This window comes from Chanos chanos, chromosome 1 (assembly GCF_902362185.1).
Source record: "Chanos chanos chromosome 1, fChaCha1.1, whole genome shotgun sequence".
Lineage (NCBI taxonomy): Eukaryota > Metazoa > Chordata > Actinopteri > Gonorynchiformes > Chanidae > Chanos > Chanos chanos.
This window is the reverse complement of record NC_044495.1, coordinates 41,396,605-41,419,510: the sequence shown is the minus strand read 5'-3', so window position 1 is coordinate 41,419,510 and position 22,906 is coordinate 41,396,605. Positions and strand designations below refer to the sequence as shown.

At 41.2% G+C, this 22,906-nt stretch overlaps 1 protein-coding gene across 1 annotated transcript in view; it reads right to left on the bottom strand.

Annotated features, from left to right (window-relative positions):
- LOC115828327 (carcinoembryonic antigen-related cell adhesion molecule 5) overlaps positions 1 to 10,546 on the bottom strand; it is a 31,210-nt gene extending 20,664 nt beyond the window's left edge. The window contains exons 1-7 of the mRNA XM_030792318.1: positions 10,519 to 10,546; positions 9,872 to 10,207; positions 8,304 to 8,588; positions 7,050 to 7,316; positions 4,662 to 4,940; positions 3,094 to 3,348; positions 2,414 to 2,534 (exon numbers count right to left, since the gene is read on the bottom strand). Of these exons, the coding sequence (XP_030648178.1) occupies positions 2,414 to 2,534; positions 3,094 to 3,348; positions 4,662 to 4,940; positions 7,050 to 7,316; positions 8,304 to 8,588; positions 9,872 to 10,207; positions 10,519 to 10,546 (1,571 nt within the window). The remainder of the gene's footprint in view (positions 1 to 2,413; positions 2,535 to 3,093; positions 3,349 to 4,661; positions 4,941 to 7,049; positions 7,317 to 8,303; positions 8,589 to 9,871; positions 10,208 to 10,518) is intronic.
- Positions 10,547 to 22,906: the final 12,360 nt, after the last annotated feature.

The following is a 22,906-nucleotide window of genomic DNA, read 5'->3' as shown; positions in this document are numbered from 1 at the left end:
TGTATACCCTAATGAAGCCTTATTTGCCTGTATATGTTCTATACAACATATATGCTCTCCCTTGGCAATTCTCCCATCAATTCCTGACAGCCAGTGTGTGACATCCCTAGCTGTTCTCTCAGCTGAGTTTTGTTAAAAGAGTATGTGTCAAAACTCAACCAAATTACCTTAGGTCATTTTTCTGAAACCCTGTGTGTGTGTGTGTGTGTTTTCTGTGTGTGTGTGTGTGTGTGTGTGTGTGTGTGTGTGGTGTGTGTATGTGTACAAGCATGAGTAAGTGCATGCAAGCATTATGCATGCATGTCTGTAAGTGTTGTGTTGTGTGTGTGTGTGTTGCGTGGGAATGTGTGCATATGTGCATGTATCTACATTTAAACTGGTTTTACTGGTTGTACTGGAAGCCTATCATGAATATCTGTTTTGTTAAAGACAGTAGTGTGGTGCATTTGCATGGATGACAAGTCATGAATAATAGCTCCTCTTTTGTTTTCCTATTTCACTTCTTCCCCTGTGTCTCTCCAGCAGAAATGAGAGAGAAAGACTTTCTTACTCACGCACAACTGATTGATTATTATCTGATTTGAAGGAGCAGCAGCATCACACAATGAGATGTAATTACATTCACTTACAACTACCTAATCATTCTTATCAGCGATTTTTTGTTTACACAAACACCCTGTGTACACAAAGACTGCACTCTTTTTATTTTCAGTTCATTTTCAGAATGTTCTCTTCTCCTGCTATCTGAAACCAGTATTTTATTTAGTGTAGGTTGTCTGATTATTCAGATTGTCAGTTAGCATTCTGAATTCAAACTAAACAGGTTAAACCAACTGAAACAGAGCTGTCGTGACTGAGCAATGTACAGTTTCAAAAAGGGTGGTGGAATCCGGTGACACCGGCCTACTGGTTACTCCACCAGTCTGTTACTCAGTCTTTCTCCAAAGTCAACCACAAGGATTCCTACTTAAAGATGACAGGATTTCCCAGTCGTTAAAAGACTGATTAACGGCAAGACTCGGAATTAAACTCTCCAACACCGCTTAATAAATGACTTGGTCCAAGCCAGTGATAAAAGCTACCTTCCCTTGTTAATGTTTTCAGCTAGTTTCAGGCACTCTACATGGTCATTTTGTGACCGTATCTATTACAATGTCTTTTCAAACACTGATTCAAACAACCAGAGGTAATAACAAGATTTAAAAAATTGCCAATTCATTCATCATTCAGTTGCACTGACAACCCTTACAACTACAGAACAAATAAATAACAACAGTTCCTATCTATTTCTCAGCCACACATTTCTAAAGATCAAATTTTGATCTTAATCAGCCGCTGATCTGACGGTTACACAAGACAAGGGTAAGACACTATTTCTGATATTTCCAGTCTCTCTCTCTCTCTCATTTTTGGGTGCAGGCTACTGTTAGTCACTGACTCACTGTGTGTAAGGTTCAAGTCTGTTTCAATCTAAGGCACTTGTTCCGGTGAGAAGACACAACGGATGTTTCCGGAACGTAACAGGTCTGTCAGCTATGTAACACTTGTTCAACCGAAAAACCTGCATCCACTCACTCACCTGTGTGGTTAAAGTTAAAGAGACATACGCAGGAGGTGTTTTGGGGACAGGGTGCAGGCAGAGGAGAGAAGGAGGAGGAGAGGGATTTATAGAGGATATGTCCCTATACTCTTAGTCAAGAAAACTAACGCAACATTGCTCTGTTTACATCAGAGGAAACCATGAAGAAGACAGAGGAGAAGCTCTAATTATGCAAAAGCACCTGACAGGACGCCAATGGACGGTTTATTCACATTGCCACACATTGCACAAGAAGTTTATTCAGCTGACTAAGTCAATACTGCTAGTAATGGGATAGCTGAGATCGTTGTAGTGGGGGGGGGGGGGCTGACATCATTTCCTGTTGAGAAACCTTAAAGTGCTTATCGTATCTCTGGAATGTTCTGGCTGAATGTTGTCCTGGTATTAAAAGGTGTGTGTGTGTGCGCGCGCATGTGTGTGTGTGTGTGTGTGTTTAAAGCTCTCAAAATGGATAATTTGGCATTTTGAAATTTAAAAAGGCTTGGTTACCAAAACACACACACAAACAGACACACACACATTTTAAAGTAAAGATATTCAGTAATGACCAGACTTGCATGTTCTAGTATGCCAAAAAATGAGAGGAATGAAAAGAGGAGGAGTGGAAGAGAAGGTCATGTTCTGGCACAGAGAGAGAAAGAGAGAGAAGGAGAGAGAGACATAAAGGTTCGTGTCATGATAAGAACAGTGTATTAATGAAAACATAGTTAACCACTGAGTGAGGAGACCTGCAGCAAAATATTTTTTCCTCTGACACAGTGAGGACTGACAGAGGCTTTGAGAGACAGACATTGAGTTCTGACAGAAACTTACTCTGAATTGTTTCTCCTGCAGTAGACGACACAGGCGATAACGACTATGACTATAACGCAGGCGATCACAATTCCCGCAATGGCGCCACCTGACAGGCCTTCTTCATCCAGTGCCCCTTCCTCTGGAAACCCAACAGGCATCATGTCAAGTTAAATACACACACACACACACACACACACACACACACACACACACACACACACATTCTTTAACTGGTTTCATGTGTGTAGATTCATCAGCTCATGATAAAATGGAAAAAAAAATGAAAAATAAATAAATAAAAGTAGCTTTAACGCTCTGAGCACCACTCACAGCTTTTCATTTGAACTTTCCCTTATCAGGTGCCCTACCACCCTTAGGCAATGACACAGGAAAACAACAACATGAAAACCACTGCAATGACATGAATGACACGGGGGAAAAAACGTAAGCCACACTGAGCACTGAACGATTGATTACTGATTCATGGTTTGAATAGAAATTGAAATAGAAAAGATGAGACTCTTTTTTGTCTTTTCTTTTTTTTGCTATTTTATAAACATACATCCTGCACATGAGGGGAGAAAAACTGTCAGATCTGAGTCAGTTTTAGCTGCAGACTGACACAAGTTCTAACTCTATAGCTCACACTGGTCCAGACAGAACGGTGGTATGGTGGGAATTCAGCACTATAGTCTCACCCTTCACAGAGAGTACGTGTGTGGCTGACTGGTTACGGCCAGTGACGGGGTTGTAGGCTGTGCAGACATAGGTCCCACTGTCCTTGTAGCTGGGGTTGTTGATGGTGTACACTGATGAGGTCTGGTCCTTCACTGTACCATTAAGAGTCCAGGTGTAGGTGGCGGTTGGTTTGGATTGGACCGAACAATTTAAAAGCACGGGATCGTGAATCTCCACCGCTTCCGGTCCACTGATTTTGCTTTCCTCCGGGCCAACTGAGACAAAAATGGAGAGGTTGGAAAGAGCCAATCACATATCAGAAACACAGACTTGCTTTTTTCAGGCACCAGCTTATATGCTGGATATCAATCAATGCTTCATCAACCAACAGACCACAACCAATTACAGCCTCTCTTTACTTTCCTACATTTTCTGTTCAGATGTGGAATAACCTAAATATTACTCCTTAATTAAGTAACTCAACTCCTGAGTTACGTTTTAACTCAAAGTAAATAACGGTTGAACACACATCCTCTGACATGCACAGAAACAGAGCAGCGCATGTTTTCACCCCATACGTTATGCAGCGTGGTGAGCTGAACTTGTGAGCCCCTTTCACACATGCACTGCATCCCTAAAATAATCTAGACTCTAATCAGAGCGGCTGTAAGTGTGAACGCAAATGTCCCGAATCAGTCATATCAGGTCCTAAACAGATGTTATTCTACCAGCCCCCTAGTACAAAGTCTGTTGTATGTTCGACTGAGTCCATGTGCAAATACAGCGGATTGTAGTCCAGAGAATGCACAGCGAGCAAGTGGGCACGTTGATGCCGTTTCTTACATGCGACTGGCGCGAAACCGGAGGAATACAAACATCCGAGGGTGAAGAAGAAGGGTCACATACACGAGGACGCCAACGAAAATGTCTAACTGGAGAGACAACGAGATTCTGGGAACTTTTGTCAGTAAGGGCCGATGCTGAAATCGTCAGACAAAAGTTGGTAGCCTCGTCCGCCATTTTTGATGTGTTGTAAACCAAACACTGTGATTTCCACAGCGAACTTTTTGCGCATGTCCTGCCTCCTGCACGCTCTACCCAGGTGCCACCCCTCGCCTAAACCAAACCAAGTGTTTTGAGTGGGTGAGAACACGTCTGACAGTCTCCTGTTGTGTGCTACATGTGTGAAAGGGCAACTTTAGACAAAATGTCAACCTGATTCTGCAGACATAGTCTGTAGTGCATATGTGAAAATGGCTTTGGAGAACCGTTCTAATCATGTGCCTGTACCTGCAACTACAGAAACAACTGGTTGCTAATTACCATCCGAGAACAAAGAGAGGCCTCTGTCTCCAAACACAGGGAAGTTAAGCAGAGAAACAAAAAGCATGCAAGACAGCAACAGAGACACATGGAATGACACACATCTAAGGAATCTACATGCACACAGACAGACACATGGACCCACACAAACATGCACGCACAGACACACACACACAGGCTCATTTGGTATATGTGTTTGTAGCAATTCATTCCTTTTTTCACTGCGACATATAAAAGCACGTAAAAACAATGTTTTTATACTCACAGTTCACGTCCAGTCTGAACTGTGCAGAGCTCTCTCCAACAGCGTTACTCAGCACGCATTTGTACATGCCGTTATCTGTCCTCTCCAAGGAGCTGAATGTCAGGGTGTGTTCATCCGCCGTGAGGGCCACGCGGTTGCTGAGGGACAGAGGTTTTCCGTCCTTCAGCCACATGACTTTGGTGGCTTTTCCGGCGGCAGCCTCACAAGTGAGGTTCGCCGTACTCTTGCCTGCAATGAGAGGCATGCTGGGACCCGTGATGTTTGTGCCAGACAAGGCCTCTAAAGAAAGAGAAATAGAAAGAAAGAAAGAAAGAAAGAGAAAAAGGAGGTGAGGACACAAGATCAACCCAATTTAGATAGTAGGATGCTTCATTTCCTAAAAAGACTTCACAATAAAAGTCCTTTCACAAACACAAACTAATTGTTTAGTTAACACGAAGTGGTTTTTACTGAGCCCTAAATCAAGCATGAGTTGCCTTTGTTCATGCTAACAGCATTTGTGTTTTGTTTATAAAGTAATAAACACATAGGGTTAGTCACAGTAGTGTTCAGAGTCTGTTTGACCATTGTAATTCCAATTGGCCAATGCATCAGAACTCCTTCTCAGGTTTTAAGAGTTAAACTCTACTTTTCACCATATTGTTAAACTGTTACAAACTGTTACACTCCTCAACTTACTCTACCACTTGTGAAAATCATGAAATGGAAAATCAACCAGCAAATCGCAATTCACTCTCTTTCTTTCTTCATCCATATTAACTTGAAAACATACCGAATGAAATTATCAAACAAATGAAACCAATACACACCAGCTTTAAGAACAATGAAATTGTCAACATTTGTGAGGTAACTGCAAAAAAAAAAGAAACCCTTGAGCAGTCAGTTTGAGGAGTTCTTTGTTTGGGATGAGCAGGAGGTGTTGATCTGTCAGAAAAGATTTTCTAAACCGCAAAAGCGGAGAGATGTTTCCTGCGGCTGACGCTCACTGAGCACGGGTGCCGAAGACAGGCCATCATTACACAGGAACGTATGAATGACACAGACCTGACATTTGTGCACAGACACACACACACACACACACACACACACACACACACACACAGCTAAACAGACTGGGGCTGTACTTATTGAGTAAACTCTCTAAGCCCAGTCTATGTATGTGCTTATGTACGTACTTATGTATGTTTTTAAATGTGCTATATAAATAAAAGTGACTTGACTATATGTGTGTATGTATGTATCTGTCTGTCTCTATATAGACAGACAGTTTGTGAAGTGTTTCTCTGTTTGATGTTTCTTTCTAAGGAAGAGATTTCAGCCATTTCCCAAACACCATACAGTCTTAGTCAGACAGTCCTCTTCGCCCCAGGCACATACGTCTTTCAACATCACGTGGAGAAAGACTGAAAATGCGTGTGCATGCGTGTGTGTGTATGTGTGTGTGTTTTCTTACGGCACTCAGTTTCACACACTGAAACAGCCCTGGGACATAAATGGCATTGTACACAGCTGCCTGGGCCAAATGGGTGGAGAGACGTTACCATGACGAGGAATCCCTGGCAAAACAGGTTTTTTCTTCCTGCTATCAGACATGGTTTGATTAAAGGAAATTGTTCAGAGTCAGGGAGAGATATCTTCTGAGTAAAAGCTTAGAAAGACTGGATTGTTAAGGAAGAGATGAGAGCAAAAGATAACTAGGTCACAGTTTCTTTGTGTTTTCTCATCTCTCAGACGAAATGTTTCGATACCAGTCTCTTATCTCCAACTATCATGGTAAGGAGAACTTTCCAGAAAGATTACACCACCAAAAACCTTTTTTTTCCTATCAGCCCAGGCCTCCCTCCCACCCCCAACCCCCCCTCCATGTGACTCAAGCTTTTGTAACTGAAGGTTCTGCTGAGTCAGGAATGAGAAGTCCTGTGCGTAAAGGAACTGGACCATGAATGCTGGTGTACACTTATCAAACGATGGAGGTCAACGAAACGAAAACACAAAGAGGACGATAACGAAATAAGAAACACTTCCTGCGTGTACCAGTGAGTACGCAATCTCTCTTTTAATCGTAATCGTAACGACAGAAGGCATTTCTTATCTGGAAAAAGTTGACGCTGAAGCTGTTTACAGAGACAAGCTCTAATCCCAGAATAGTGTTTCTTGCAGACGGATTACAATGAAAATGACAAGAACACAAAAAAATGAAAACAAAACCTTTTCACACCAACTGCACAACACCAAAAAGATCTTCGAAAAAGACCAAAGACATCTTACATTTAAGGAATACATTTCTGTCACAACAGCCAGACAACATGATTATTAAGCTTTAACTCACTGAATCATGTACACGTGTGTTTTTACTGACTGATATCTCCATCCACCTGCAGTACCTACCTATGACGGTAACCACGGCAACCGCGCTGGTGGCATAGCGCTTGGTTTTGCTGTTGTAGGCTACACAGGAGTAGTTCCCGTTGTCTTTTTCCTGAAGGTTGGCGAGGGTCAGCTTGCCGGTCTCCTGCTTCAAGTCAGCTCCGTTATGCATCCACTGCAGGCTGGCAGCCGGACTGGACTGTGCCGAACAAGTCAGCGTCAGGTTTGATCCCTTCTTAAGGGTTGTCTGCATTGGCTGTACAGTCATTACGATGTTGTCAGGCCCATCTACACACACACACACACACACACACAAGTTTGTCTTTATATCTTTGCAAATATTCCCAATGACTTCCACTTTACCACAATTTACTGTTAAGATTTCAGATTTTTATAACTTCATGGGCGTATTTGATCCACACTGCTCCACAAGAGCATGGTATTCCTCACTCATGACACAAACACATAGCCCACTCATTCTAACACACACACACACACACACACACACACACACAGAAAACACACACTCTCTCTCTCTCGCACACACACTTTCTCTCTCTTACACACTCTCTCTCTCTCACACACACTCTCTCTCTCTCACACACACACATATACTCTCTATCTCACAGTCTCTAATCTGAACCTTCACTCACCACAGGGCTGTCACAGCAGTGTCATAAGTTGTTGTGACACTAAAGTGTCATAGTTTTTGTGACATGGTGTGATATACATTTTTTACTGCGTGTTATTTGTATTTATTTCTAATTACTATGACAACTGCTGTGACCCTGTCACACCCACTTTACAAACACTCTACCTCGCTCACACAGTGTCATGGGCATGACATCACACAGACAACGTGAGGGCGGCTAAGCCATCTTATCTAAACAGGGTTTGCCTGCACCTGGTTTGCTGGCTTTGCACCATACAACACTGTTGTTTACACTGGACAACAGCATATCTAATATATCTACCATCACACTGATCTGAAAAAGCCAGACGCTGATACACAGTGACTGAAGTCCTGTTTTAACATATCTGTCTGATGGTTTTATAAACATGCACTGTGCATGCAACTCATTCCGAGGCTGAGTTTCTAGATGAATGTGTGTAAATAAGTCCTTTTTCCTATGTCGGCTAAGATATTCTAATTTCTCCGTATATGGATATTTCTATAGTGAAAATTTAAAGTAGTGATGTGTGTGTGAAATATGTTCCTAGAGCTACCAACAAAATTGAGAATGTGTGTGTGTGTGTGTGTGTGTGTGTACTCACAGCTCACAGTAAGGTTGAAGGGCGCACTCGTTTCTGATTCCAGTGGATTTTCGGCGATGCAGTAGATTGGACCTTGGAGGTCTGTGCGGAAAACGTTGTTGACAGTGACAGTTTGTCCATTCGAGCTCAGCTGGATGTGCGTGCCGTCTCCCTGCAGGGAACTGGAGCCGTTCTTCCATTTGTAGGTGATGTAAGAGCCCTTAGCTGTGCAGTTCAGTACAACTGTACTGTTAAACTCAACTGCCTCCGAAAGACTGGACATAATTTTCACACCAGAGACAGGCTCTGGAAAGAGTGAGAGGGAAAATCAGAGAGAGAGAGAGAGAGATGTGAGGAGACAGTGAATGAGTATAGATGTCGTATCGTTTATTCCTCAGGAGTGGTCTCTCATACAATGATTAACCATTCCCTGGGATTTAACTCCAATGACAAAACCTAGTCTGGGTCTAAACTAAACTACACTTAACACTACAAAACCTGACTCTTCAAAGTGTCATTCATCTCCTCCTCATACTTGACAAAACACCAGCTCTAATCTCTTTCTAGCCCTCTGAGTCTGGCCTTGTGACTGAGATAACTCAGAGATTACTCAAACACAGCTTTCTGTCAATGCACATCATTACATGGACAAGGATTTGACTCTTTTACATGATTTCATGGGACAGGGAGAGAGAGATAGAGAGAGACAGAGAGAGAGAGAGAGATAGAGAGAGACAGAGAGAGAGAGGGAGAAGGAAAGAGTCTCATGACAGATCACTGTCCTTAACCAGAATGGAAGAAATAAATAGTTTTCCCTGGTCCCCTTGGCTCCCAAACAGCCTGACACAGGGTTGGGGGCCCAAAAACTAGCCCAGGCAGCTTAGTCTTCACTGTATCACTATCACACAACACATCTCCCTGGACCTTTCCGTTGTTGCCTCCATTTTTTCCTCCCATTCCACCAGCCACACCCTTCAGGATCTGCACCGTATCACGGTATCAGCAGAGTCAGTTAAGAGAACAGTTTGTTATCTTTCTTTTTTTTCTCCTCAGGGAGAAAAAGACCCAGTTAAGCCCCTGACCCCAATATAAGACAGACCAGTCTTATAATCACAGTTGTGTTATAATTTAGGTCTGAGAATAGAGACCAGTGACCAGTGATAGGATAGGCTAAAGTCTTTCCAGTAATCTTACAGTCTCCAGTTGTTTTGCAGTGTAGTGAGCAGAGTCCATTTACCCCAGAAATGGACAGAAATAAACCTGCTCTCTAAGGGATGAGGTGCAAAGCTTCTTTTTTGCCTGAAGGAGTTTGCTGTGAGGCCAGCAAGGTACAGTAAAGCACTCTCTGATTATGAGGTGATGGGGGTGGGTTGAGGGCGGTATTCACCCGTGTAGCCTACACAGTTAAATCGCATGGGTTGGCACTCTCTATTGGTCTGAGAACAGTAAGGATTCCGTTATCACTAGGACATTTAGTTTGTACTGATCAATTAATGGATAATATTTTGTTAAACATACAATACTTTCACCCGACGTGAACAAGTGTAACCTTTTAAAAAGCTGAGGTAACATGTATTTATCAAACTCACCAAGTACCTCCAGTTCGATAGCGTCCGCAATTGAATTGTCAGTACCTACTATACTCAGGGTATAGTCTCCATTATCAGCCTTGGTTAACCCGGAGAGCCGCAAGACGCCGGTGGTCTTGTTACATTTAGCTCTATTCACGTACTTCGTATCGTATCTCTCACTACCCGATAATCCAGTGTATATAACTATGTCGTTGTCCGCATTTTTGAAGGTCCATGTCATGGTCACCAAGTTTCCAGATGATGCAATGTCAATGGTTGGTTCCAGCGTCACATTTTTCCCCAGTACACCTTTCACTTTACCCGCTCCCTGTGACAAACTTCCGGACCAGCATCCTGTGAAAGACAGCGTCGATGTTTAGACTCAGGTGCATACAAGTAGTAGAAAAAAACAGGGCAGGGAAGGCTGTGTTTACCATCATATTTTAAAATGTATAAATGAATGGTAATAATAAGAGGAATATGTTCATTTTTACATTCACCTTAATTAATACATTAATATGTCCTCATTCTTTTACGAACAGTTTTTTCGTTGAAAGATCTTGTAAAATGCACTGACCTGCACGGTCAAACTATCTCACTGCTTACCCGGTTTTGCCTTGAGACAAAACCGAATAACCAGATAGGTGAATAAAATTTTTTTTTACCTAGAAATGTCACAAAGAGCAGCAGCATCCTAATTCTGTAAAAATCCATTCTCAGCAGTCGTAGTCCTTTCACTTAGAGTGAGGAATGCGCGTCCGGTGTATAGGTTCATCAACATTTAACGCTAAACCCTAAGAACACACCCAGTACACACACACACACACACACACACACACACATTAGTCATGCGCGCGCGCACGCACACGCACACACGACACTCCCCACTTTCTGAGGGTGAGGCCACACGAAAAAGCTTTCCTGGGAAATCGAAAATTCTAAATTATCTTCGAACCTATTCCATAAAAAGCATTTAATTTGACTTGCGAATGTCCGGTTCGATGTAAAGGACAAGCTATAAAGTTTATTTCATAGACGCAAACCCCCCTTTTCACTTTTAAGGTGGATTGTAGGCCTATTCGTTGCTCTTAGTTATGCACTGGGAACTAAGTAGTGATTTCTTGACCGGAAGCTTTAAAGTAGTAACACATAAACCAATTTTTTTAAACAGAATTGTGCAGTGACAGATTTGTCTTTACCTGATGCGCTTGGTTGCACGGACACCTAGTGGTCAATTCCCGCAACACAGAGGCAGGTGCTTCACCTGAAGATTGGAGAGCCTGAAGACGTGAAGCGTCTGAAGCAGCACAGTTAGCTCGCTATTTTTACTTTTATGTGGATGTAGATTAAAACTTGTTCCAGAGTTTCCACGGACTTTTCAATCGGAAGGAAGGACTAGACTTGACTAGACTGTCCGTTATTTTCCTTAAGATTCTAAAAATAATTTTTATGTAGTACTGTTTATCAAACTTACATATGTGCACGGTCTTAAATATCCGCATGAAACGCGAACCCCCGAACGCAAGATGTGTTTGTTTATTTGTTCATTTGTATATTTATTTGCTTTGTGTGTGTGTGCGAGCGCGCGCGCGCGCATTTGTTTACTGAACAAACGGTTTATTCACTGACACTCCTGGGACTACAGATACAAGTTGATGAGGTTGCTGCGTCATCAGCAGAGCGAGAAGGTTTGTGTTACGATGTGTTTATCTCACCGATAAAAACCGCCGTTCACGAAGAACCAACTGACATAGGTCAAGGCTATACAGGATTACCTTTTGGGGGGGGGGGGGGGGGGGGGGGACGTTGAAGTATTAGAGCATAGTTGCTCTTGATTTTTATATTATTTATTTTTAAAACTCCTTTATAAAATCTTCGTGTGAAGTCTGTATATCATTGTAATCTGGAGAATATAAACCTACTTTTAGTATGATGTTATATTTCATTCGCCAGAAACCAAGCCTTAATGTTTTGGTTGAAAATGCCGTTGAAAGGACCAGCTATTGTGGAACTTTGATATTAGGATGCGACGAGTATTCCCCCGTATTATAGCCTACACTTGTTTTGCTGTTAACCTCCTCAACAGGATTATATATTCTCATGGGATGTTTACATCATATCTTCATTCGAAATCTATAAGTAGCCTAACTACACAGTACACTAAGATGAACTTAGCGGCTAAAACAGACTTTAACAGAATTGGTAACGGCAACTAGTGTGATATGCAAGAAAGAGCACATAAGCTGCTTGTTTTTATATATATTTCAAGCTTTCAACTCTACCTAACTACCAGATGACCATAAAATATACCAATGACCTTGAACTATTCCAGTTTACCACAGTTCGTTATACACTACTTTTTATGATCCACGGATCACTTGCTTGAACAACAATTTCTGAATATAAAAATCACAAGCATCTCAAGTGCAGAACATAAACCCTGTTTCGTGTGCTAAGACTGAAAAACGTCGGTTTATATGGAGTACATTTGTGAAATGTGTTAAGTTAACTGGCATCTTGAATCACACTCGGTGTATCGCAGTACACACACTGGATCCACAGTCACCTTGTTACGGTTGATGCCTGTTTACAGCATAGGCGTCATATACGCAGGGGATATGTCCCCACCACTTTTTGTCGTGGCCCATTTTGTCCCCACCACTTTTTGAAAGCCTTTAGTTAGTTGAACTTAATGTGACGCCCACTATGTGTGGTCACATTTGTGATGTATTTTTTTTTATTATTATTTATTTGGTTTTCTTCAGTTGATGGAATGTAATGAGTGGCATTTTCTTTAAAGAAGATGTTGCTATGCATTCATTATGCATGTGTCACTAATCTGCTGTTAAGATGCATTTACTGTATTTACTCTTCACCAGCAGGGATCAGTAGCGAGATCGTGGGTTCCCTTTAGGAGTAGGGTTACTTCATGTTGCGTGGGACAGCAGGTTGAGTGGGACACTTAAGCTTATGTGTAGTGTACAAGGTTACTTTTGTAAGCCTATCAAAATAATTATTATTGTATCATTGTTGAATGTCTACTGGATATGAAACAAAGGTAAATCAATTTGAGAATAATAAGGTTGATAATTCTGTCACTTATGATGTAACATTAAAATTTTTGCTTTTAAATGCATTTGTACTTACAATTAATAATAATGAGTATGAAACTGTATCAAATATTTATGAGAATTAGATTTACAGCACTGTCCCACTCAACCTGACAGTGTTAGATAAAGTGGGACAGGGCATTTCAGGTTGAGTGAGACAGTTTTAAGGCTAATGCTAGTAAGCACAGTGCAGCAGTACATTTCATGTATAAAAGACAACATTATTAAGTTGTTAGTAAGAATTATGTGTCTGAATATGAAATTTCAGGTTGGTAATTTCTAAAATACATTATATAAGATATGGCACCCATACAGAGAGGAGCGGGACAGAGAGAGAGAGGAGAGAGGAGTGACAGGGGAGTACAGAGAGGGAAAGGACAACAGTGTAGGAAGGGGCTATTTAGGAATATCAGAGGCAGGTAAATGAAGGACAAGGTAAATGAACCTAAGTTAATGTTTTTAGCCAGAGCATGGAACATCCCAAAATCAACGTTACAAAGGTGAGTGAAAGGGCTGGTGAGAGGCTACCATCATGCCTCAGGTAAGAGCCCCCTGTTCTCAGCTGAGGCTGAGAGTGAGTTGGCTGGCCTTGTAAAATTCTTGGCAGAAAGGGGGTTCCTTCTAGAACAAGGCGATATACGCCATATTGCGTTCCAGTATGCCAAAATGAACGGCATCACTGAATTTTCAGAAGATAAGCAAAAAGCCGGTCACTACTGGTTTGAGGGGTTCATGAAAAGGAATCCGAACATGAGCCTCCATAAGCCAGAACCCCTCTCAGCTGCAAGGGCCTCTGCTATGAATCGTACGGTCGTTGAGAAATGGCCAGCCTCCCATGCCTCCACCCTCACACCCGGGCCAGCCTCCCGTGCCTCCACCCTCACAACCGGGCCAGCCTCCCATGCCAGCATCTCTACCCAGCACTTCAACAGCTGGGAGGGCCTCCACTGTACGGTTTGCAGAACTTATTAGGCGCTTTCGGACCGAACAGTTCTAGGGTCTCATTTGATAGGAACTACCCCCTGGGGAGCTTCCCCTAGAACTACATACGTTCTAGGGCCTTTTTTCTGTTTGCATTCGCACCGCCAGTAGGAGCGCTGAAGTGACGTAAGCCGGCCGACGGCACAGTAGCTAAGAGCTGTTGTTTACGACTAACCATGGATAGCTGCACATTTTTAAGTACAAATTTAATGACTTTTAAGACCTTTTAAATACCTCCAAAAGGAAAAAAATGCCTTTACTGCGGCAAAAGAAATCGACAAACTAGACAACAGTATACACAATTAATCAGTTTTATTGAATTTGAATGACAGAAATATTGACTGCACATTAGATAACATATAACTGCCTTCTCATTAACAAAAATAAAACTGTACAGCGATAGACCCAGTCCAATGGAAAAAAAAATGTCCCCCTGCATTTATGCATTTACCACCACAGTAGCAGTGAATGTTCCCACAAGGGAGAGGGCAAGGAAGAGGATGGTTGCAAGGCCACCCAGCTACCACCTAACAAGTCCAGAACACTTCAAGTTTGTCCAGGCCAAAGCAGACAAAAAGAAACTGAAAACAACTGAAGTGCGTAAGCCTGCTGGTGTCCGCCGCAAAATACCCCTGACCCCTGTACTGTTTGCAAGGGGGTCTATGGGGATGCAAGGGACCCGAAGGCCAATGAGGAATGGGTGGCTTGCTGCCACTGCAAAGAGTGGTATCATGAGTCCTGCGGAGAGCTCAACGGACTTATGAATGACGACGACTTCATCTGTAGTGAATGTATTCTCTGAGGTCGTTGTGAGTGGCAAAAATGAGATTGTGAGGGGTAGGAAAGTTCCATTCACTGAATGTTCAGTTCAAGTTTACAATATTACAATGTTTGCATTAGCCCCAGAAATGCAAAAAACACAAAAATCTCTACTTACAAATCCTAGTATTAATTAATTGAAGGCACTTCCAAGGCTATTCGCAACCTTGCTTTTTTTGGGCATTGTTGAATGTTTTGAATTATATGAATTATATATTGTATATCTGTTTGATTTACTCTATACATGAATTCATTAATAAATGTTGTTTAAAAGTATTTCTCATGTGTCTAACAGTTCATTTCAGTCATAATATAGTGTCCCACTTTACCTAACAAAGTGTCCCACTCAACCTGAACGCTTCCATTTTGCTGAAGAGGGTGTCAGATGGTGTTTAAAGATATACAAATAGTTAATGAATAAACAAATCAGCTTACTTTCACCATAGATGTGTTCACAACAACCTATTTAAATCAAACATATATAATTTTAATACATTCTAACTGATTTAGGTTGTTTAAAAAGGAATTTACCAAAAAGTGTCCCACTTTACCTAACTTTGCCCTATATATGTGCAAGTAGCGATCTCCTCTCATTATTCTGGAGGATTTCGTGAAATGAAACCACGTCTCCCAGTTGAATCGTTTATTCCCTGCATTACCATGTTGCCCATGTTGGTAATGGGCAAAAACATCACATAAGTTGTTTTGTTTAACTAGTTCACTTTAACTGAGCTTGGGTGGTAGGAGTTATTTTAATTAATGGAATACGTCTTCTTGTTAGCACGATCAAAATACTCAAGGCGAATGTAACTTAATGCTAGCGAACGTCACACATTCCCTTGTGTATTTTTATTATGGGTTCCATCGGCTCCTACAAAGGAAAAACACCAGTTGACATCGTAATTACTGAAAGAAAACCTCAAGGCTATAGCCGTTTTCTGTGTTTTTGTATGTGTGTGTTTTTAGAATGTTCGTACGGAAGGCACTGTGACGGTGTGCGCGTGTATGTTTACCTGTGTTTTCAAAAAACCCGTTACTGTAAGGCATCTAGTCAGTTTAAGTAGGTAGCTAGAGCCTAGTTTAATGCTTATTATTTTTGTGTACTACAGCAGTGCAACAATCGTAATGTTTGTTTAAACAGGATTCTTCTGAAGAATGGGAAGCTGACTGGTAAATGAAACAGTTTTAATATGGACAACACTCTTGGACAACACTAAAGATAATCCGAAGTAAAAATTAATTTGCTTTGTGTGACAGAATATAAACCGGAGTAAACACTATATCAGTAAAATAGAGTGTGGTAAAGTTGGTTTTAGATTGGGATATTCGCTGGATATTCGGTTTTAAACTTTCCTAAATTCGGACACGACAAAGCACTCCAGCTTAATTACATGTTCGAAGGCATGGAAAGTACACTATAATGTGGTGTGTGAGAAGAAAATAACAATTTTTGTTATCGCTATCGATTTTTATCCAAAAACAGCTTCAGGACACTTTCATTACACCTGCAGTCGCTACGTCTGTGTAAGGGACGGTCTGCAAATTACACATTTCATGGATGTTCGCCTTCTGACATGACGGTTGGTTTTAAAATATTCACTACAAATGAGAATTTCCTGAAAAGTCAAATTACATGGAACTCAGAGCAATTCTTTTCCTCCCAGAAAAATATTCACAAAATCAACTAAATGACCAATACACCTGTTCTCATTCTGATTGCTGTAGTAGTTCCCACTTACAGTGTGTAACATACTACAAGTGAAATTTTTGAGAAAGGTCAACTTATATGGAGTCATTTATTCTTGAAAAATATTCACTAAAAATCAACTACAATACTTTTTCTCATTATGATAGCTGTAGTACTTCACAATGAAAGTGTCTTGCTAACTACAGGTGAGGTTTTTGAGAAAGGTCAACTTATCTGGAAGCAGGAGTCATTTATTTCTAAAAAATACTCACTAAAAATCAACGACATGACCTTTTCTCATTATGATAGCTGTAGTAGTTGCCAATTACAGTGTCTTGCTTACTACAGGTGAGATTTTTGAGATACATCAACATACATGGAAGCAGGAGTCATTTATTCCCGAGAAATATTCACTAAAAATCAATTACATGACTTTTTCTCATTCTGATTGCTGCAGTACTTCACAATGACAGTGTCTTGCTTACTACAGGTGAGGTTTTTGAGAAAGGTCAATTTATATGGAAGCAGGAGTTATTTATTTCTAAAAAATACTCACTAAAAATCAACAACATGACTTTTTCTCATTCTGACTGCTGTAGTACTTGCCAACAACAGTGTCTTGCTTACTACAGGTGAGATTTTTGTGAAATGTCAATTTACATGGAAACAGGACTCAATTATTTCTGAAAATTATTCACTAAAAATCAACATGTCCTTTTCTCATTCTGATTGCTGTAGGAGATCCACTTTAGAGTGTCTTGCTTACTGCATGTGGAATTTTTGTGAAATGGGAGCTGAACAGGGAGATGAAGTCAAGGACTTGAGTTTTTTTTTCAGCCTGCAACCTGCACTGGCAGCCACCTCAAGCATAGGATCAAGAAGTGATCCTTATTTCTTTTAAACACATTCAAAGAAGTAAATGACATTACTGAATTCCACTTTAGTGGGGATTTACTACATGTACTCATATTTTTCATAAATAATTGACCTGATTCCATATAAGTTGACATGTCACAAAAAATTGACTTGTAGTGAGTTATACACTGTAGTTGGGAAATGTTACAGCAATCATAATGAGAAAAGGTTGTTATGTTGAATTTTAGTGAATATTTTTCTGAAATAATTGACCCCTGCTTCCATATAAGTTAACATTTCACAAAAATTTCACTTGTAGTAAGTTATGCACTGTAACTGGGAGCTACTACAGCAATCAGAATGAGAAAAGGTCATGCTATTGATTTTTAGTGAATATTTTTCAAGAATAAATGACTCCTGCTTTCATATACATTGACCTTTCTGGAAAATCTCACCTTTAGTAAGCAAGACACGTTAATTGGATAGTACTACAGCAATCAGAATGAGAAAAAGTCATGTCGTTGGTTTTTAGTGAATATTTTTCAGAAATAAATGACTCCTGCTTTCATATACATTGACCTTTCTGAAAAATTTCACCTGTAGTAAGCAAGACACTGTTGTTGGCAAGTACTACGGCAATCAGAATGAGAACAGGTCATGTTGTTGATTTTTAGTGAATATTTTTCAGAAATAAATCCTCTTTAGTTACTAGTAATTTCACTTTTCGACAAATTCTCACCTGTCATACACTGTAATGTACAATGAGAAAAAGTAATTTTATGTATTTTTAGTGTTTATTTCTCTAGGAAACCTCCTGAAACAGGGAATTGCTTCTAAATATGCATTGTGGGAAGTCAGTTACTTCATTTTGGAATCACTAGAATGTTGAAGAGGTGTACAGTTGATTTTATTCATTTTCAGTGAATATTCTTTTAATACCAACGAGCATGTGAAAAAGCAAACATCAATAAAATGTGTAATTTGCAGACGGTCCCTTACAAGGCCGCCGAACGTCAAGTGAATATGCGAATATAAAACCAACTTTACCACGCTCTGAAAGCAAGAAAGAAAGGCGCGGGGTTTAAAATCGCGGAAGTGAACACCACTTAATTATACGCAAGTCTGGGCACGTTAGTCTTTTTATTTTACCTATTGGTATCACGCCACACATAAAGTCAAAATTTGCATTAGGCCATATTATGGTAACCTATGCATAACTGTAGGCCTATATGTTTGAGGATTTTAAAAAGCGTCAGGTTTGTCTGATTCGATCCAAACAGAGAGCCATACAATTTTTTTTAATGATGCAAATGAATTTGTTCTTTTAAAGTTTGAGCTGGTTCTTTCCCACTGCTGGTGCAACCAGACTGCAGTGATTGGTAATAATCGGCCAACAAGATGACCCCGGGAGTGTTAAACATCAGTTCATCTGGACTCGAGGTTTTAGGAGGAGAAACGTTTCATTACTCATCCAAGTGACTTCGTCAGTCTCAGCTGACTGTAAGTATCCCCAACCTTATAAACAGTACCGCTGCATAACAGTCAGAACCAGCACCATTGCATGACATCGGTTTCATATGCAAGTTGTCATGACCATTAGTAACAACAGCCATGTGTACAATTCACAGAGGATTGGGGAATAACTGCAGTCGCAGCATTGTGAGATGGTGAAAGATGTATTCCTAGGCCCCCTCCTCGGTTCAGAGATGGTCGTTCCCTTTTCATGAAAATGGCCTCTTTGACTCCCTGCCCAAACCAGCGTCCCTCCGTATCAGGGATGTGCACATCCTCATCCTTGAAGATGTGGCCACTGTCCTGTAGATGGGCATAGACTCCAGAGCCCTGGTCTGACGAGATAGCTCTTCAGTGTTGTGCCATCTGCTTCGCGAGTAGTTGTTTGGTTTCCCCAATGTAGGCTACAATTCTCGGCAATCCTGTCGACAATAAACAGCGTATTTCTCAGGAGTGAGTTCAACAGCATGCTGCCATGGAGGATGGTAAAGATCCATTTCATATTGTTATTAGAGGCCAAGCAGCGAAGCCTCTGGAACCCTATTGTAATTGTTAGCATTCTTCACTATTATTGTTGTGTCCGCAATGGGAGTCTATGGCAGCCCCCAGAACTGTATGGTAAAAAGTTGTGAAATTTAGCACACTGATAGAGGACAGTCCAAGGTATCCAGGCCCCTTCTAGCGCCACCAGCAGGCCAAATTTCAAGGTACATTTTTGCTCATAAATTTTGAACTCTTTATCCTAGAGTTGTGATCTTTCTTTCCCTGAATCCTTGGGTAATGACAAGTCAAATGCACCCGTCAATTTACGCTTAATTATATTTCTCACCATTTTGAATCGGAAAACCTACTTTTGCGAACTAGTCCTAGACCATCGATCTGGTCACCACCAAATTTGGTACACATGACCTACAAGGTAGTCTGATCGACAGTTATCAAAAGAATTTTGCTAAGCCAAAGGATATGGCTGCTGTTGTCCATTGAATTTTGATGACGAAGTCACCAAAACAGGAAGTGAGCCTTTCTCAGCAATGCTTGGTTGGATTGATGCCAAACTTGGTACACATCATTGAGAGGGGGAATACTGGGTCCCCACAAAGTTTTATGAAATGTTTGGCAACATGGTGGCACCATACCAGAAAAACACATAAAAATGTATTAAAATACCTGTAGCTGCAAGACAAAAGCAGATATTTCAACGAAACCTCTTGTGGATCATCACAGTAATGAGCCCTAACTGGAATTTTATGAACCCTAGGCTTCACTCTTTTAGTTTGTTGGCCATCTTGCTTTTAACAAATTTTTTTCAATGGGAGCCCATAGAAGCCCTCAACCCTCAGAACACAGCCCAAGGTACCCAGCCACCAAATTTGGTGTCGTTCCATCACCAGCTCTAGCACCAGCAACAGGCCAAATTTCAAAGTACATTTTTGCTTATAGCTTTTTAGCCATTTGGCAAAGAGCAATCATCTTTGACTCCCCTTAATCCTTGTGTTATGCTGAGTGAAATGGACTCAGTTTTTCAAAAATCACCATATTTCATTTTCCGCCATTTTGAACTGTTCAAAAACCCTACTTTTGCAAACTAGCCCTAGATCGTTGGTCCTATCACCACGAAAGTTGGCACACATCATCTTCGGAGGAGCTTGACGAAAAATTGTATAAAGAGTTTTGCTAGGACAAACGGTATGGCTGCTGTCGTCCAAAGAACTTCGATGGCGACGCCTCTAAAAGAGGAAATGAGCATATCTCAGCAATGCTTGGCATGGACTGATGCCAAACTTAGTACACCTCATTGCTGGGTTGATATTTGGGTCCCCTGTAAATTTGGTGAAATTTGTCCACATGGGGGCGCTATACCAGAAAAACACAAAAATGTATTACTCATTACTCCAGGACAAACCTCCAGGCCCCGGGAACCTCCCGCCCATCCCCATCTGTGCCCACTTCTCTTGACCCAAATGGGGGGAAACTTGGGCCTCTGCCTTGCTCCCTGGAACTCTGGGCCAGAACCCGGCTCTACCTTGGGCCCCAGGCACCCGCTCTCAAGCCTGGGAACCATCGTTTCCAAACCTTGCGCGACTTACAGAGGCCCAACTGCCTGGTAGACCAAATTCCAGAGACTGAATCAGAGGTCAGTTTGAGTTACCAAGCGGGCGGACTTCTTTAAGCGGTTGTAAGGTGAGGGCAGCATACCCGTTCTTAAGAGTGTGTGCTCGGGGACCAACAGAGCACCGGGTAGTGCCCCCTGGGGCTCCGGGGAACCAGGCTAGGGGACCTTTCGGGCCATCCATACCCACCTTGCACGCACCCTAACGGGGGAACTTTTGAACTGATCCTGGGTCCCTGGTTCCCGAGTGGGACTTAGCTCCCAAAACAAAGCCTCAGGCCCTAGCTGACCTCCAGGCCCTAAGGAAGCTCCCTTTCCTACCGGACTTGCTTGCACCCAAGCAGGGGAACTCGTGGGCTAGGCTTGGGTACCTGCTTCCCTGAAAGTCCCACCAAGGGATGTCTGCTCACACTGTGATGGACTGGTGTCTTGTTCAGGGCTTGTTGTGATTAGTCATCTACATGGTGACGCTTAGCTGCTTTGCCCTGTCATTGCTGCTTGCAGCTATATATATATATATATATATATATATATATATATATATATATATATATATATTGTTATTATTATTTTTATTATTATTATTATTATTATTATTATTATTGTTGAACATTTGGTTAAGAAAAGTTTGACCTATTTTCCTTGCATCAAAGTTTTGCTTCAGAGTTGCATGAGTGGTGGTTAATTGGTGGTAAGCAATGCCCTCTAGTGGTGTAGAAAAACTCTATGATAAAGCAAAAACTTTAAAATGAACAATAATTTCTTCACCTCACACTGCAGTGAAGAAATCGGCCGGGGAGAAATGAGAAATTCAATGGAAGTGACGCATTTAATCTTATATTAACATTAAAGACAGGTTTTGCTTTAACCTCACCGTTTTCAGCCTGTGAGTTTTCAGCTGACTTGACAGCAGCTGCATGCGGGTCAGTCCTGGCCTTTTTGCCCGATGGGCCAAGGTCATTCAAGAGGGATGTTTTCATGCGTCTCCATTTATGGCTCTCAGCTGTCTATTTTTCTTTTAGTTCAGCTGTATCTCGGGCCTCTTTGGCAACTGTCTATTATTTTGATTTTGTCTGTCCTTCCTCCTTGTCCCTGACTTTCGTCCCGTGATCATTAATAGACATGGAGAATATGCATTTGTATTACAAATAAGTGTGGACCGGACTTGTACTTCATGTTGGTGATTTTACTGAGGTAAATTAGCATTCATCCTCACATTATGAATTAGAAAATTACATGGACACGTACTGGCTGAGTCATGATTCGTTAATTGGCACAAAAAATCTCTGCTTCTTCTTTTCTCACTTCCTTCATCCAGCGTCTCTGCTCTTTCCTTCCCTATTTGAGTGTTATCCCTGCCTTTAGGTCTGCCTTGAACAGCTGCTGGTCAAACAGTATAAAAGCTTTAGTTGTTGTTGTTGTTGTTGTTGTTGTTTTAAAGGTAACATCGAGGTTTGAACAGACTGATTCACCACACCACTTACTACCTCTTCACCAGGCTGTCCTTCTAAAACGTTAGATCTGTTTGCCCCTTTCTCCCGTTAGTCAGGCTGCAATGTGAATTTCACATCAACTTCAGCTAATCATAAATTTAACCAAGTAATTACAGTCTTTTTGAAACAGTTTTTTTAAACAAACAGATGCCAAATCCACGATTTATTCCATAGCATGATAAAGTTTCTCGTTGACTGTATTGGTGACGAAAGCTCCAATAACCCAAGAAACAAAACAACAGAATCAACTGTGATATTTGCACAGCTGAATCTGAGTGTAACTGTACTCGATTTTAATGAATAACAGAGCAGATGTAGTCGTGAAAGGGTATGGAAAGTTTGAACTAGCCACCAGACGGGTTACGTAATCTCATGTCATGCATTGATTAAAGACAGTGGCCTATGTGTAATCTGTAACTGCGTCATTATAGCTGTAAATTTCAACTCTGCCAATATTTCATATGTAGAGATGTGAATGTTTCACAT